Here is an 18,557-nt window from a genome sequence, read left to right as displayed (position 1 = left end):
AATCGTCAATATTTTTATAACAATTTTAATTACGCAGTAAATTAAAATATATCTCTTGATGGGCACTTCAAATATTTCATTAGGCATGCATAATAATTGTTTTAAATTTTGTGTAATTGATATTTTATCAAAATTATTCGTGGGTACTATTTTGCAATAACATTAACTTCAGATAAAATAATGAATTGTGACTTTTGTAACACCATTATCTCTTTCGTCCACTCTTGGGTAAAGAATATAGGCACTGAGGTTAGCAAACCCATATTTTTGAGACTCAAGATGTTATAATAAATTATTCTAATGATTTTCAATATTCAGGATTGAGAAAGCTGAATTCTCTGTATTACAAGAGAACAACATATTTTATAAAATATAATACAAGGCCTGAACAAAAATGAACCATAAGTGCGAATGTGTAAGCATTTGGCACGCTTATATCTCTGCTCTATGCGTTAGTATAAGATAGAATTTCTACGGCTGAATTAAATATTTTTTGTAAATGTGCCGATAAATATGGATTTGACTGATTACGTTCATTTAAAAACTGCGAGCATGTGTTGCTGAAATTTATTGTTTTTGTATTAAATATAAGTTCATCATTATCAGGGGCGCGACAACCCGGTGTGGGTCCTGGCCTCCTCCAATAGCTCCCTCCACCTGTCCCTATCCAATGTGGCCGCTTTCCAAATTGGTACCCCCAGAATACAGCAGTCACTGGCAGCTCCATCCAACCAGCGAATCTTTGGCCTCCCTCTTCTTCTACGTCCTATTGGATTGCTGGACATCGACCTAGCCATCGCAGTCTCCCAATCTTAATTGATTGAACTGCGCTGCAATCTTCGTACAGCCCGTAGAGCTCATCATTATACCTTCTCCTCCAATTGGTGCCATCCCTGATCGGTCCATATATACGGCGGAGAATTTTTCTTTCAAAGATGTTCAAGGCTCGTTCATTCCGCAGAGTTAATGTGTAGGTTTCCGATGCGTAGGTGAGCACTGGTTTTACAAGTGTCTTGTAAAGAGTGTTTTTAGTTCGGCGAGCGCAGACATGATTCTCTTGTTGATTTCTTCTGTAATATCATTATGTGGAGTTACAAGAGATCCAAGGTTTATGAAACTGTCTGTAAATGTAAGTTAGTGGTAATTATTTTTAGTTATTTTAGTAGAATATAATACTATGGTTAACTATGTTGTGTTTAAATTTGGTAGCCGTACTGAGAAGCAATACGATGGTATAACGATAACGTAAATAAAATCGAGGTTCTACTATGCGTTATATGCAAATAAAAATATAAAATATGTATATATAAAAATAATGCATTTTGCCGAAAAATAGGCACTCTCAGTATCATACTGAGTATCATACTGAATGAGAATGCTGAAATCCGGCAATTGAGAAAGCTACAATCGTGAAGATTTAGAAATCTAAAATCGTGGTACTATTTCAGGATTAGGCATTGTACCATATTTTTTGAAGAAGAATATATTATTTTATCAAGAATAATAATAAACTGAATGTAGTTAATTAGTATTATTGTTACAGGGTTGAACATTCTGTGCGGGATAGCAACCTGCCTATCCCATTTAAATCAACTAAAGGTTACCATGTAGAGCAGTGGTTCTCACGTGAAATTTAACTGTGGCCACACAATTGACATTGACAGTTCTATGGAAACATCTGGCGGCCACACCAAATTTCACTTTTGTTGTGATTGACAAAATTAAAGCTAAATTTTATTTACTAAAAAAATGGATCAATTTATTTATAGACAAGTCCATTTAATTACGCAGCAGAGTGGCGTAGCGGAAACGTGCTGTGCCCATAAGTCCATTTAATAAAAGACATTTGAACATTTTAGTACATATCTCTTTATTTAAAAACAATGCAAATGGAAATTCCTCAATACTCCTTTTTCCAATGCGAGCGGCATGGCTGCTTCTAAGTTTACATCTGTCAACTGACTTCGATATTTGTTTTTTATAAGTGCATTACACTGAATGATCTTTCACAGTATACAGTAGTAACAAAAAGTAATCACTGTTAAACTGTATGTCTTTAGATAAATTCTTACTGAAGATAATCACGCGATTACAACACGAATAAGTGTAGGTTATCGTGCAACTGACTGAAATATTGTACTGCAGCTCGAAGAGTCCAACAAAAACAAATTTGAAAAAAGTATTACCTCATCTCTCTCTCTCTCTCTCTCGAAAGTCAGAAACGAACTATTTCACACATGATCTCATCACAATAACACATTATGGATCATTTGAGCGTGGAAAGAAATTTAAGACAAGTCATGTGTATTCAACCAACTTCATATTTTATAAATAAATTTTTGAAATATTATTCTGTAAAGCGCTGGTGGTCGCAGCAAAATCCTCTCGTGGCCGCACATGAGAACCACTGATGTAGAGCGTTCAAGATGCCCTGTTCAATGCTATTGTTCTATTGAAAACCTTTTCAGTTACTACGGCAATGGACTACTCAACAAGGAATGTGGAATGATTATTGAAAATCCCAATAAGGAAGATTATGGAAACTGGCAATGTAATCTGGGATATACAGAAAGCGGTCAAACGGGAGTCATGAAACGAATATTGACTTTGGAAAAACCAGGTTCTGACTATTTTTCTATTTTTTTTATGTCAATGTCTTTCCTTCATTTTTTGAGTGGTACCTTTCCTGGTATTGTGTTAATTCTCTCAAGATGTTTCTGTCATTCACGTCTATGCTTTAAATCCTAAGGGAAACTGAGAATGAAGAACAGTCTGCCGTATTCCTTATTGAAGACAGCTGTATATATCAGTAGAGTTGTATGAAGTGTTTGAATATAATAAATTAAATCAATCTGTAACGCTAACCGATAAAAAAATTAGTATCTTACCATTAATCGCCCTCCAATTCCTCATGATTTATTGTATTCGTAGTAAGTTTTCATTATTAACATATTAATTTATTCGCTTTGATTATAATAATGCTTTCTGATAGGCTAGGTAGGTTTGATTGATTTTTTTTAGTGTTCATATCTTAAATAAATAATTTGAATTTAAAAAAAAAAAATTTTTCAACCATGTCCGATTTTAATGGGATCATAATATGGGCCTCCACAAAGTAGAGGTATGTATTAACAGATTTTGTTTTTATACGAGAAATGGATGTCAGCCACTTGCTCAACCTATTAGGTCCATACCTTGACTCACACACAAATTGAAAAACAATATGTGTACTTGCCAGACCCAGGATCCGAACTGAGACCCACGGCGTGATAGTCCAATGCGTAAGCCGCGCGGCCACAAAATCTACTAGTATAAAATATACCATCCGGAAAAATGGCACACAAAACCAGTTTTCACAATATCTTTTCACCAGTATGTCCAATGAGTTATATTAAATCTATGGTCCAATGATAAAAATAGTTATCTATAATTTATATAGTTAAACTAGTATAAAATAAAGTTTTTTTTTGTAAAAATAAAATTTTCCTGATTTTTAAAATAATAAAGGTCTTTAATTTTTGGACAACCCTCGTACTACGTATGTATTGTGTTTTATTTTGCTTAATACAATGCATATTATATTGCGTAAGGGGCATAATTTTTGTTACTGCCCTAAGCACTAAAATACTTTGCTGACCTAAATTGCGATTGCTAAAATACAGCATTACAACTGACAGAAAAACAAAATAGGTAAGTATCAATTGAAACCATTAGAAGCTATTATCATTAATACTACTCACTGTTGTGCCAAACTGTTATTAAAGCAAATTCTACTATTGATAGTAATAATATACAGTAGTTATATAAACAATAGTTTTAATTATGGTAACAATAATGCAGTACTTATACAATCTAATCAGTACCTTCACATAATTAGGGTAATAATTATTAATACAAACAATTTATTTCGAAATAACTTTCAGAGAATATCTGTTGTGCACATTTTCCTTTGACCTCATAACCCGTGCTTAGGAAAGGGGCTATCAGTTGATTAAGGCGTGTTTATTCGGCAGAAATAATATAAAATCTGCCTCTGTTAACTTCACCATGATTATTTAATACCGTGCGTAAGATGGTGCCACCGGTAGTTAAAATATTATTTGTGTTACTAATGATAAACTTACAAAACAGTCAAGGCAAGTTTAATGTGTTTATTTTTATTAGATCAAATTAGATTTTAATCTACTATAATAAATATACCACATAAGCATGTTTGATAAATTTGACAGAAAATATGACATAATTATAGTGCCTGTACATGTGCATGAATTTACTTGCACCAATAGTGTGTATTTTAAACTATCGCGATAATAACTGTTTACACGTAAAAGTGCTGACTGTCTTCGCCAATCTCATTCTTCAAGAGTAAGTGAGACGCGATGTTGTCATTATATGATAATATTTCGTGAAAATCGGTTAACCCTAAATGAGTCTTTGCACGGTGTAGTTCGTTTTTTTACCGGCGGGTTCGCCACTAACACCACTATTATTACGTGAAAATTCAGAAGCTTCTGAACTTTTTTGATACATGCATGCAATCTTACAGTTTGCACGATAATACGTGTTTAAATGTGGATTTTTTTGTTATGGCCTCAATAATACGCACTTTCAGCAGTTAATTCATGCACGTGTAAACGGGGTGTTAAAGAAAACTATGCAATAGGCTTCATGTAAGAGCAGTCGGAAATAATAACAGTGACAGTAATCAAATGTACCCTCTGTAATTTGCGTGCAGTAAAAGAAGTTACAATCTGCATTTGTCCTACTATAGGAAATCTGTGAATAAATTGAAGTTCTTTCTTCTTCTTATCGTGCCATCCTGTAAAAGAGGTTGGCCACCATCAAGCAAGCCGATCTTTTCTTTCTTTATCATCTACTACCTGGAACGGTTTGGTGAAGCTGCACTAGTATCAATCACGGACGTTCTTAAGCTACAAATTGCGACATCGTCCTCTGCTACAATTACCATTGATCTTTCCTTGGATGACAAGTTGTACTTTTATCCTCACATAATGTGGTCAAGGTACTATGCAGAACTTCTCGGTCTTTTCCCATTTGATTGATAACGTCAAGACTTGTCACCCGGTTAGTCCATGGAATTTTGAGGTTGCGTCTATTCAGCCATATCTCGACAACCTCAACTCAACAAAGAGAATTAATTATTGATGATTCTTTAATTAAATCATTTGAACATTAAATTGATTTTACTCTATAAGCTAAAATTGGCAAAAATTTTCTGTCGCGCTTTAAAATCTTTTTTGCTCATTTCCTGTAAACCCAGACACCTGAAATTTAGTATACAGGTGCCAATATGGTGAGAATACTTTCTATTAAAATTTGAGGACTGTCCGATACTTCAAATATACCCCCCCATGTACTACTTTGGTTTTTTTGAAGTCATTTTATGAAGAAATTATAATTTGTAAAGTTGTAATGTTATCAAAAAATGTTAATGACACTCTCGATTTGAAACCACTAATAAATTCCTGGTGGATAATTTTCAAATAGCATCATAAAAAAAACATGAGTGTCACTAATCTATTTGTCGAGGTAATGGTACTTAAAAATTGCATTATTGTCATACGGGCTACCGAAAGCGGTCAGTGGAGCGGAGTCTCACTAGTTATATATCTTCATCGTAATCCTCATGATTGAGGATCACGATCACTCCAGAGTTGGTACTGTGACATTCTGAATCAGCCTTCTCCAGTTTTCTCTAAACTCTGCAAGCTTTGTGCGGATGCTATCGGTTTCCTACTCCATCCATTGGTGTCCGCTCTCTGTCTCTTTTACCAGGCACATTGTCAAAAACAATTAAAAGAAATAATAACATAATTCTTATGACAGCGATTATCAATTGGTGACAACTACTAACCGGTTTCAGTATTGTATAAATGTGGAAAAGTCGCTACCTACAAATAAAAATATTTATCAAACATAATTAACTCATTTAGTGCTGGAATTTTCATATTCGATCATTGGATGATATTTCAACAGAATGTTAAAGTGACGAATCAAGCTGCCCAACATGTTTAAAATCGTTATAATTGAAATCTAATCCATCATTGTTCTGGATATTCATAACTAATAATAAAAAGGATTACAATAATTAAGTATGCAGTATAACATAATGAGCAATTGTAAGTCACACCTTAGAAACAAAGTTAATTAAAATAAACCATGAATTTATTTCGTAAATTTTCGTAAATGCGCGACTGGCGCATTTGGAGCAGTTGGCCATTTGTTATAATTAACGTGTTATATAAATGTTTGTTTTGATACTGGGAGCATACGGGATCCCCCCCAAGATCATTGCCATAATCAAAAGCCTGCACGAGAATAGCGAATGCTGTGTCAGAATTGGAGACACTGTCACGGAATGGTTCACGATGGGGTCACGACCGGAGTCAGACAGGGTTGTGTCCTTGCACCGTTTCTCTTCATCATTCTCTTTGACTTCATACTACAGAAGTCGATACCACCCGACCAAGGCATACCTATTACCCCCATGGTGAAGCTATGCGACCTGGAACACGCCGATGACGCTGTCCTATTCGACAACTCAATCGAGGGCATTCAATAGACAATCGACAGGTTGCATAACAACTCCTCTCGCGTTGGTTTGAAAATCAACGCGAAGAAAACCAACAACTTGTGTAATAGCACCTGTCCTGATCCAGATTTCCCTCTGATTAGCGACGGACAAAACATCGAGAGCGTCGACAGCTTCAAGTACCTGGGTGTACACATCACGGGAGATGGCATTTTGCAGAAAGAGCTCGCTATCCGAATGGGAATGGCTGGAGCAACATTAAACTCGATGCGGAATGTCTGGGACTCACGATTGTAATTGGTCAAAACCAAATGCCGCCTATTCGACGCTTGCATTCTGACGGTGCTGCTTTACGGTAGCGCATCATGGCACCTTACGATGGCTCAGAGCAACCGTATACTGAGCTTCGAAAACAGATGTTTGCGACGAATACTGGGTGTGCGGTGGTATGACTTTAGGAGCAACGAGGAGATAAGAGAACGCACCAAGCAGCTTCTCATCATGCTGAAAGTGAAGAGGCAAAGTTGGACCTGGCTCGGCCACATGCTGCGGATGCCAGAAGAGAACCTCAACCTGGCTTGCCTATTCTTCAAGCCGACCGGATTCCGGCGTCCTGGAAGGCCGCTAAATACTATCTACAGAGTGTATACGGCGGAGCTACGGGATGCTGGTTTGACCTGGAACGAAGCAAGAAGACTAGCGAGCGACAGGGATTCTTGGAGGCGCTGCGTGGTGTCCATATGCCCCAATTAAGGGGCGGATATGGCCAAAGAAGAAGAAGAATAAATGTGGTAATTAAAACATCAGCAGTGATTGTGTTAATAGGTAATTTTATTGAGACCCTCTCTGGAAAAGTGTTATCCTGAAAACAATATTATATCATATTATGAGAGTATTGTTTGATTGTCATTTACTTGACCTTCAGGAGGGGATACTTTATAACCTGGTTTTAAAAACATTTGATTTACAAATATTTTACATCTCTTTGCAGCATCAAGGACGTTGGAAAATGAGACAGGATCGATGAAGATAACGCTCGCTGTTAAGAATAAGCCGTTCACAATTGAATGCAATGCAAACACAAGCATTTCTTATTGTTGGCTTCAACATCCAAATGGATCAATATTTACAACCAACGTTGCAACCACAAAAGATGATCAAGCATATTGGTATGTTTATATCATCATTTATGGAGTGGAGTTATGTGGCCAGGTGCCACAACTAGTGGATCCTGCTTGAGAATCACTGAACCAAGACAACTAAATTTGTAGAATTTAATATTATTAATACAGTGAGACCCCGATTTTACGTTGACAAAAAACCTAAATAAAGGGAAAACATATTTGAAAATTCGATTATTTAAAATTGTTGATAATTTATTTTTTATTAAAAAATCATATAAATAGGTATGGTGCATTTTATGTCAGCGTGTTCTTTCAACTTTTCGAGAATGTTTCTTTTCTCTTGAACTGACAATGAAAAACAAAAAAATAAACATACCTACTTATGCGTTTTGAATTCATTCATAAATGATTCATTCAATTGATACATGATTGCCATATGTATTTAATTGAATGTATTCATTAAATTTTCAATATTTCCGGCATAAATTACAGTAAAGAAAAATAAAAAACCGAAAATTAAATGTACTTAAATGAAACGGGACTACAGAAACAACAGTGGATAATAATAATACTATCACAGCTCTTTTTCGTCCTCCTACTTGTGATAGGATTACGACCACTTTAAAATTCCCTCAGGACCATTATTTCCATGTTTTTTTCCGATGCTCTTATGAAAGTCCAGATAATTGATATTCTTCTGTACACATTTTTAAGGTTTTCTAATGGTGCTTTGGACGAGGGAAAATGTTCGGTGACATTTAAAGAAAGCAATCAGAATGACGATGGTATATGGAAATGCAATATGGGCCAACTTAACAAAGCAGGACTTGAACTGGTAGACTTCGTCGAACTAAGGGTGGGAGGTGCTTTAGCAGCGCTGGAACCAATCTTGGTTGTAAAACATGGCGCCAATGTTACAATTAAATGCGTAACGGGTGAAGGCAGAAAGGCTTTGAAATATTGTCGATTCTTTTTACCAGACGGCACAGGGTTGAATATAGATGAAAAGGTTACGAAAAATGAGTAAGTAAAATTACATCAGTTATCATCAGGCATGCATCATCTTCAACGCGAATGCATCATAACTAGGGAATCCAATCCCGGGATCCCGGACTATTTTTGATACCTATGAATCCCGGGATTAGTAAACATAATCCCAAAACCTTCGGGATTGATTTTTTTATCAATCACAATCAATTAGTATGTGTACTAAATTATGTTAGTGAAGTGTATGTACCTGCATATGTCACAGGGGGAATCGCAGGATGCTCATGGATAATAAATAACCATTTTTTGTTGTCATATGCAATCGTCAGAACATCAGAAAAATAATAAATTCGTTCATTTAACCGGCTAGACGCCACTGACATTCTGGCAAATGAACGGCGTCTAACCGCCAGTGCCACGGACGTGCAGGCAGGCACTTGCTTTTACACTGAATTTTATGAATGTTATCTTTTCTTAAATAAATAAGAGAAAAGTTTTACTTTCACATTAATATCTATATTACAATATTATTTACTCCATTAAACCCATGTATTTCCAAGATTGAACGTACACAATATTAACATTAAATGTCTTAAATAGTATAAACTACACTAGACATTTTTGACCGATTTTATCAATGCCATTTGTATAAAAAAAAAATATTAACTATTAAATATTAACGAAATCCCGGGATCAAAATTTTGGCTCAGGATTGGATTCCCTAATCATTGCAAAAAAGTTACGTTTTGATAGTCAAAGTCAGAGGCTGCCTCTGAAATAGTCACCAACTTCTAAGATATAACATGCAGTTTCGTGATGTCCTAAGCAAGTTTTCATCATTTACAACTTGATGACATGATTGTTTGAACTGACTCAAATGAACTAAGCAGTCAGATCGGATCATTACCTCTAATTAAACGAAAGTTTCCAAGTCACTACTGAGTGACTCGATTCCCATGGCTAGTTGCGATCCATGAGTCGGTAACCTGTTCATTAGAGGCATTGCCTCCACATTCTGAAGCGGGCCCCCTTACCTATCGCTAAGGTTAAAAGCATTCTCAAAAGTAGCGTTTTCCAAATGGTGTTTGAGGTAAAATTAAGGGTATTCAGTGTATATTTAGTGATTTTGTGAATTATGTAATACGTCTAGGTTCTTGAATATCAACACAAAATAATCGTAAATTATAAAAAATGTAAAACCACATATCTTTTTTTACTGTTAGAGCAAATTTGTTACCCACCATTCCAGGCCCCTCCTGAGTCTGGGCCCACAGGCTAGAGCCTTATCAGCACCCCTTGTGGAGGTTATGATTAGAGGTGTTGTGCACTTGGCATGCTTCAATTTATTACATTTTACTATAGCTAAGAGAAATAACATTTGAATGAAATTTCCTTTGTTAATTTTGTATTTTCTTTCAGTCCATTAATGGGTCAATATTATTTTGATGAAAACTCTGCTCTCGACCAAGGCGAATGCGGTATTTCCATATTGAATGTGATGATTAAAAATGGGGGCAATTGGACCTGTGCTGCTATTATGGAAGATGATCCTGTGGAGTATAATGACTACATATCACTTGAAGTGACAGGTAAGATATTCATTAACTCTATTAAAATACACTATGGTGCATGAAACATCAAAAATAACATTTCTTAACAGCGGGCCATGTAAACAGAATTTTTGATACAGTTTGACACACTATTTTAAAAAAGGGTCCGCACATCCTTGTCTTATTATATATGGCTTTATCCCCATTTTTCAACCATAATTAATAATAGATCCTTGTCATAACGTCATGTGTAAAAAAGGATAATATGGAACATATTCAAAAGAGATTAGACTATATCTATGAAATAATAGTATTTGCTTTGCAGCATTGAATGCTTGTAAATAAATAAAAATTGCCACCCTGCTTTGGTTACTTTCTTAATATTACGTAAGGTAAGTCGGGGGAATATGCCCAATGGGGGAAGACGGCAAAACTCAAATAATTTATTCGTCCATCGCTAGATATCGGTACAGTAACCATTTTTAGGATCGCTCATTAGTACTGGAGAACACATGCTAGGTGTTGGTCCTGTTAAATTTTAAATTTTAAAAATACGCTTATAAAACCAGGGAAGTACCCAATTTTTTTGGTGGTACTTTATTTACAAATTTATTCAAAATATTCTCAGCATAAAGATTTGATTTTTTTTATGGTTAAGTTGAGTTTCATTGAATAATACACTATGTTTGGCATCACATTTTACTATTTGAGGTTATCTTGCACACCGGCATTATTTTATTTCTGTCCTTAGCATCTTACCCCTACAAATGGGGGAAGATACCATTTCGACTATTTTTGTTCATTCACTATCTCAGTTTTTAGTATTTTGCAAAGCCTCATCTTGAATCATTATTACATTATCATTAAAACGTATTTCTGTCATTGAAAACAATAATATAAAAATTCTATATTGTAGTATTGTAGCGTAATTAGCCTTTCTGATGTGAGTGAATTGAGTGATGAAGAAAATTATTGCGCCATTTGCAAGGGATATTACTTTGATAAAGAAGGTCCTACAGTTGATTGAATTGCATGTGTAAGATGCCAACAATGGCTATATTATGCAACAAGCATGTCCAATGCGGACATTTGCGACCTGTGTACGAAGTTTTTTTTTTTTTTAGTTTGTGGCATCTTCCCCCGACAAAGTGGGGAAGATGGCATTTTTAGTTTTTATATTTTTTTGTATTGTTCCAGCTAATTTTTTAATAGCATTGCTGCTAAATATTATAATTAAGTGTTTTTCTAATATAACTATGTTTTTATTTTGAATATAAATATATTATTTTACAATCAATAATCCGTCTAAGTAAAAATTAGGCGTATTCCCCGACTTGCCTTATTCTTATTTAAGATTTTACATGATTTGTCATCTAAATAATGATATGTAATTTACATTAGAGCCCCAGTAATATACATAAACGTCAATATTTTTGACGCTACAATCCTTGTACGGATTTTGGCCTTCTCCATTATTTTCTCTATCTTGGACTATCCAGTTTCCACCGTTTTCTAGTTGCTACAGCCGAGTATCATTAAATCCCCCATGGTTTTTTTTTTTTTACTCTTAGTGAATGCATACATAGTCTGTCATACTGATACCTCCGATATTCTATTCATGTGGCAGCAGTCTCTGCATTTTCATATGTGATATATATTATTACACAATAGTAAAAATTAAATCTAGTATTCTTCAATGAAACTTTATTCGCATTCAAAATGAATTTGAGTATTATATTAACATTAGTATAATACATTACGGGCCCAGGTGCCGTGTAAAGGTCGAAAATAAAGAATTTTGGGGTATTTTTGGGAGGTAAGTCTACATAATCATCAAATTTGTAGAAAAGGTGTATAATGAATATCGTGATCATATAATATATATTATTACCATAAAAAGGTATTATTGTAAACAGCCATTGTTTGAAATTGAGAATGAAGTCATATTTAGGTACATAAGATGTTTACATCATTTTTTTTAATTATTCTCTTGTCCTGGAGTATATTTACCTTTAATTTAAATAAAAATAACTAGTAGAACATATTGCGCTAAAATTCCATTAGACTTTGCAATTGATTCGTAATTTCAGAAAAATTGCAAAAAATTAAACCATCATAAAATATGTAGATAAACCGTGGGAAATACATGATGTAAAAATGAGTCAATTCATATGTTTACCAATTGTATTTTACTACTTATATGTTATTTTTAAAAAAATAATGATTTTAAAAAGTGCTATAAACACGGGCATCCGAAGTATGTACCAAAATATGGCTGTATTCTCAATTTCAAGCAACGATTTCGAGGATAACAAAAGATAGGGCAGTAATATAATATAATACATAATGACATTTATAATACACTGCCTAGCAATTCCGAATTAGCTCCTAAAACTACAACTAAATTCTTAATTTCCGACCTTTACACGGCATGTGGGCGCTTAAAGAAATTACTTTTTTCTATCTTATATTTATATATTTAATTTCACAAAACGAACGTCAGTATAGTATCAAAACATTTCGTATTACAGGCGACAGTTTGAGCACGGCTTCAGTTACAGGAATTTCACTCGGCGTCATATTCATCGCCATGGTCTTCGCGCTGGTCGCATACATTTCATGGAGACGGAGAAATGAAGCCGCAGCAACGGCCGCCCACATTCGTCGTCTGAGAGTCGATGAGCCTAGAACAATTCAACCGGGAGACGTGAGCATTCAGTTCCGGCCTTCAGGAACCAGCCATGAAAGTGGTGAAAGTGATGAGAGTGGTGGAACCGGTTCTTCCGAATCGACAGTAGTCAGTCCGCAAATTAGTATAGTGCCCAGCTATCAAGACCAGTGACGTACACACATGTAACTACAAGAATAATGGATTAACAAATAATTTTATCAGGCTAGTATATTTGTGGGATTTTAAGTGTTCATGTTAATTCTATATGTCAATAATTGAATGATATGTAATTCAAGCAACATATCCAATAAATTGAGCTATTAAAGACAAATAAAATTCTAATAAAATGTTTAATTCAATGAACAACTAATAAATTGTAAACCTGTAGATCTATTTCAACTAGACAGAGTGATACAATTGCAAAGACTTCCAAATTTAAAAAAAAAATCATTCAAATTGATTTCGTACATATATTTGCCTTGTTTATAATATAAAACTCTTTCAATAATATAAATAGATTTCGTATTGTCAATATCCCATCAATACTAGTAAAATAGCTTTTGTGGCCATCGGTGTACATCATTTCATCTTCTTGCATCACCGATCGCGACTAACCGAGTGTGTGACGTCAATACCTTTAAATGAGCAAGCGTGCAAACATTCAATCCAAAATGGATAATGACAAAAAATTCCGTGTGCCCACCCTGGCAAAAAGAAAAAAAAATGGGTGTGTGTACTTATGTACGCGCGTTAGAAGTTATACTTAACTTAACTTGAGTTATGCGTAACAAAACAAAAACAAAACTTGTGATAAACTAGATTCTTTGACTAGCTCAAAAAGGACCGCTTATTGGAACGCCATTGGTTTATTTCTATACAATTTAACTTATATTACTAACTGATGTTTAATCGTTAGGAAAGGAATTGTAAATGGCCGACAATAATAAATTCGCTGCCTAGGTAACGGTGCAGTATCATACTGCGGCGTAAAAGTAGTGCGTTCGGCTGATAGCCGAACAATCGGTGGTTCGAATCCAATCGAGTGCATTTTTTTCGTGTGAAAAAATAAATTATGTGTTACATGTCACACGCCAAAAATACACTCTGATCTGATTTTCCAACGCGCCAAAAGAAGTATAACTTCAAAAAGTAAAAGATCACTCATCAACGGTATTATAACTATAAACTTGGCCTCGCTCGCACACTGCAGCCGTGTCTATAAAAGAAAGGAATGTGTATATGCATCAGCACCCTAATCAGTTGCACTGTAAACTTGGCCTTGAATACGGCAAGCGTATTTATAAAAAGAAATGCACTTATGCATTTTTTTAAATTTAAATTATTGCTGTGCATTTATGTGCACATATACATAATTAAAAGTGTTAAAACAAATTAATATTTTAATTAAACTTTGAAAACCTATTTCAGACATAAATTGCAGGAAATAAAAACGTAAAACTGGGAATTAAATATTTATATTGTATTAAAATAAAATAGGACTGCAGAAACTACACACAAATAGCAGGAAAACGTGAATTCCAGGCACGATGCCCGAGTGGCTTACTTTATAAATATTACTTTATAATACACATATTATTGTTTTTCAATTTGTGTTTAGAATCAGAGTATGGACCGAATAGGTTAAGCAAGTGACTAACATCCATTTCTCGTAAAAAAAAAAAACAAAAATCTGTTAATACAAACCTCCACTCTGTGGAGGCCCATAATATGATCTTGTTAGGATCGGACATGGTCAAAAAAATATCGAGGTTCCACTGTAGTTAACTATTAAAACATCTTTTCAATATTTTTCTCGATCCGACATTACGGATCAATTCTGCATACAACGCGGTTATCTAAAATAATTGTTAACACATCGTTGAGCATACGAATATTTAAGTTGGTATTCATATTACATGGAGAGCATTTTGGTCCTTGCGAAGTTCAGCTTTATTCATGAATTCTCGCTTTCATATACACGCAAGTGTATAATACAAAAGAAACATAACCTACACTTTCAAATTCAATTGAAAAATTGACTCGACCCGCCGTCTCCTTAGTTCTTCAGAGTGTAAAACCCACAAAAGATACACATTGCCATTGTAAGCAGGCGTCTTAGGCGACAACTATAACTTGAGGTGCTGAGGTGACGCTGGTGTGACAATGTGAATATTAATTTACCAAATCGCCACACCACAAATTATAATTTTTGTTCTTCAAAAAAAGTTCTGACATGCTAAAACGATGCACTCTGGCCCGACCCTACTACACCACTGATCAGACCACATACATAATAAAAAGGTAAGTATACTAAACCTTTTAATTATTTTTTTTGCTATGGTTTGAATTGCATCTAGTATTACATGGCTAAAAGCCACCCCTCTAGTTCATTAGCTGATAGAGTTGGCTTCAAAATAAAAAGGAAATAATTTCAATTAACTAGCTTCTTACCAATGTTGAAGTTTTCAATAACTTGGATGGCACAGTGTTGCCACCATTCTTTCCATGTTCACAGCGGACACGGAATGACTGGCGATAATGTTTTTGTTTATTTTCAACGTCTCGTAGACTTCTTGCAATGAAACTCTTTCTTTACGATTTTTTAATTCGGGAACACTGCAAAGAAAATCAAAAGACACCGACTTTATATAATAAACAATATTACAAAATATAGTATTTTAAGAATGGTTAAATGCTTCCTCTTCAAAATCTCAATGAAATAGAGTGAAACCCCGATTCTACGGTTTTCAAGGGACCCTGAAAAAAAACGATAAGTGCGGTGAGATACCCGGGGTTCCAGCGGCTAGCTCAGGTTTCCATCGAACCCCGGATTCACAAAAAAAGATATTTTAAATTGAGGAGAAATTAAATGAAACCACGTCTGTCTCGTGCGTAACTTGGTATTATCTTATATTTTACATTTTCTTTACACGTTTACATATTTTGTTTTAACAATAAGTTTCGCAGGTCCGTACATGTTGGAAAAGGGACGCTCACTAACTTTCTTTTTTTTTTCCAAACTTCGCGTACCCACGCCGTCCAGCAAAAAGGACTCTCGTGATTGGCCAAATTTTATCGCGTGATGCTTTTGATTTGACGAATCACGAGGACCACCCCGGCTCAGGCGCGTGGAAATTTGAACGTTGCCGGCAAGCGCGGCAAAATTTATTATATTTGAATAAGTACTTATATTTAATCTTAAAATTATCTCTTTCATCCATCATTTATACTTTTTAAATTAAATTAAATTTATCTTAATTACACCTCCGCCCAATATGTGATTTTCACACACTGGACGAAGGCCTTTACTTATGAATAAGAAAAATTATGTAGTTGAGCAAGGAATCAGATTAGATGTTTTATGAAGCCGTTTCTAGAGGTCAGGGTTACGTTTCGACTTATGACTACTAAATGATTATTTTACACCTGGAGAAGCCCGCCTGTAACAGGGGTGTATCAGCGGGAAACGATAAATATGGGTTATAAAATTTTTTTTAAAAAACTCGTTTTTCTCCTGGATTTTTTTCGACGTCTTCAATTATTTGCAGTATCTCTAGAGTTCTAGTTTTCTTCATGAGGGGCATTTTAGTTGCGACTTATAAAAATTTGTGATATGAGATGCAGGCAAGCATAAATAAAAAAAAATATTCAACAAAAACGGTCAATTGGGATATAGGTATTTTGTGATGTGACCATAATATTTAGATAGATCAAGGAAAACTATAAATCGGGGAACGGTTAATGCGGGATTATTTAATATTGTTCTTACGGGTGTTTGGCGGGACTTTCAAAAATGAACGATCCGTGCGGGAAAACGATTTATGCGAGGATGGTAGATCGGGGTTCCACTGTATTGTTATATTACAACTAAATGTACATGCTTTTTAAATTTCCACGACAATTAAAATGAGTCTATGGTTTGATCGTTCAAAATGCATCCCCCGATTGTAGCATTCACACTTTTAAATTCTAGACAATAAATGGTCTTGTACATTTTTACAAATGTAGAATATATGTATTATTACCTATATATTATAGCGACCCGAAAACAAAATGATTTTGCAGGACAATGTTCGATTCGTATATAGATTGTGATTGGAATACCTGCATGCCATACTGTAGGCTGTAGACTGCTCCATCTCATCAATAGTCATGGGGCAGCTGGGCACCAGGTGCTCGTTGGTGTCGTCTAGCTCCGTGGGATCTCGGTTGGCCGTCGTCAGGTTGGCCGTGTTCCGTAACCACATGTTGGGCACGTCGCTGCCCATGTCATGCACAAAATTATCTTCCCTGACTTTGAAGCCTTTCCTTTGGGTGATGACAGCGGTAAGAATATTCTTCAGGAATACCTGCATCAAAAACAGAAGCCCTTGAATTACAGTAAAATAATTCATAGAATCCATTGAAATTATATAGATGTCACTGTTTGCTTATACTGTGCCTTATTTAAATCAGAGCTGATGGAACCCCTAATTGTTGTAAATGTTCGATTCGAAAGAGTTGGCCGTATAGTATTGAGATCAAAAAAATACCCATTGTTCGTGAAGCAGTAGTGTTCCAATTTTATTAGATTCAATAAGAACATAATTAATCTGATGTTTGATGACTTGATACTTATGAGCATATTATATGAGAATTTATAATTATACAATATGATTATATTTCTAATTTACTCACCAAGTACTTATTATTTTCTTCTCTCTTTCTATATTTTTTGAGTTTTTATTAAGACATGAATTTGATCTCAAAACTATATGGCTATCTATTTCCGATAACATCTCACGGTGAATCGTGATACAGTCAACTACATACGTACAAATTTCCGGACACGACTTATACTACTACTGTAGATAATGCTGTTCCCAATTTACATTTTCCTCCCAATGTTTGGCATGCCGCCCCTCATTACTACAAATATTTTTTTAATACTTGGCTTGCAAGCATAAAAAGGTTTGCTGTCGCCGACATAGGTGACAACGAATATTAATCAATTACCTGTACAGCTGCCACAATCAAATCAATAGTTTCATCGTCAGCCCCTTCCAAGCCTTGCTCCCAAGCGGTCAACATGAATCTCCCCATCACTAAAGCGTGGTCCGGCAGAAAGAGCTCCTGCGCGGCGTATCTTAAGGTTTCCACCCCCGATCCCGGCGGTGACACAGGAGGGATATAATCCAATATATCGATGACATCAAAGCTGGATTTGTCCGAAGTGGTCCTCGAGGTGTGCTTATGTCTTTTACTTCCGCTACTACTTCTGACGTGCGGCACGTGTCTCTCAGGAAGTGTCGTGATCTCCGCCAATCCTTCCACTTTATTGAGAATAGCGAGAAAGAATTCATTGTGCAGATGCACCTGGTCCGGTGCCAGGAGCATTCGGGCTTCCACGTCGAATTTCTTTTTAGTTATCTTCATTTTAAACCACATTTTCATGTGATCAAAATATGCTTTTGTTTTATCCCCTAAAGCGTCTGTCAGCGATTTTCTAGCTATATTTAACGTATCCATTATTCCATCAAAAATTATACAAATCTAATATTATTAATTAATAGGATGTTTCTTTGCTGGCGCTAGCATTAAAGAATTTCAGTTAATAATAATTAGAACATGATGGACATGTCAGACATGTGAAAGCGAATCGTGATAAAAAATAATATTATGACAGCGAATCT

General features: G+C 35.2%; 2 protein-coding genes and 1 long non-coding RNA gene across 3 annotated transcripts in view; 1 reads left to right on the top strand and 2 right to left on the bottom strand.

The window, feature by feature from the left end:
* LOC147064237 (uncharacterized) overlaps positions 1 to 13,056 on the top strand; it is a 26,188-nt gene extending 13,132 nt beyond the window's left edge. The window contains exons 5-8 of the mRNA XM_085959061.1: positions 2,469 to 2,620; positions 7,545 to 7,722; positions 10,084 to 10,253; positions 12,746 to 13,056. Of these exons, the coding sequence (XP_085815187.1) occupies positions 2,469 to 2,620; positions 7,545 to 7,722; positions 10,084 to 10,253; positions 12,746 to 13,056 (811 nt within the window). The remainder of the gene's footprint in view (positions 1 to 2,468; positions 2,621 to 7,544; positions 7,723 to 10,083; positions 10,254 to 12,745) is intronic.
* LOC147064232 (uncharacterized) overlaps positions 1 to 18,557 on the bottom strand; it is a 391,070-nt gene that overhangs the window by 56,228 nt on the left and 316,285 nt on the right. The gene's annotated exons all lie outside the window — the stretch shown is intronic.
* LOC147064236 (transcriptional adapter 1-like) lies at positions 11,900 to 18,557 on the bottom strand. The gene is made up of 4 exons (XM_085958550.1): positions 17,881 to 18,557; positions 16,990 to 17,234; positions 15,337 to 15,501; positions 11,900 to 12,898 (listed from the first exon to the last, which is right to left on the bottom strand). Exons 1-3 carry the CDS (start codon positions 18,391 to 18,393, stop codon positions 15,351 to 15,353), a joined length of 909 nt encoding a protein of 302 aa, XP_085814676.1. The 5' UTR covers positions 18,394 to 18,557; the 3' UTR covers positions 11,900 to 12,898; positions 15,337 to 15,350.

The sequence above is a fragment of the Rhyacophila brunnea genome, unplaced genomic scaffold, assembly GCF_057557595.1.
Source record: "Rhyacophila brunnea isolate RB1 unplaced genomic scaffold, BYU_Rbru_1.0 scaffold_8, whole genome shotgun sequence".
In the NCBI taxonomy this organism is placed as follows: Eukaryota; Metazoa; Arthropoda; class Insecta; order Trichoptera; family Rhyacophilidae; genus Rhyacophila; species Rhyacophila brunnea.
Note: the sequence above shows the minus strand (reverse complement) of the source record. Positions and strands in the feature narration are given on the sequence as shown.

What these genes read in the sequence shown, in the direction of transcription:
- LOC147064236 (XM_085958550.1), bottom strand. Translation starts at nt 18,393, where the DNA reads ATGGATACGTTAAATATAGCTAGAAAATCGCTGACAGACGCTTTAGGG. An exon ending in TGATTGTGGCAGCTGTACAG is followed by an intron (nt 17,235 to 17,880) that starts GTAATTGATTAA and finishes TTTTTGATGCAG; the next exon opens with GTATTCCTGAAGAATATTCT. An exon ending in GCCTACAGTATGGCATGCAG is followed by an intron (nt 15,502 to 16,989) that starts GTATTCCAATCA and finishes TTTTCTTTGCAG; the next exon opens with TGTTCCCGAATTAAAAAATC.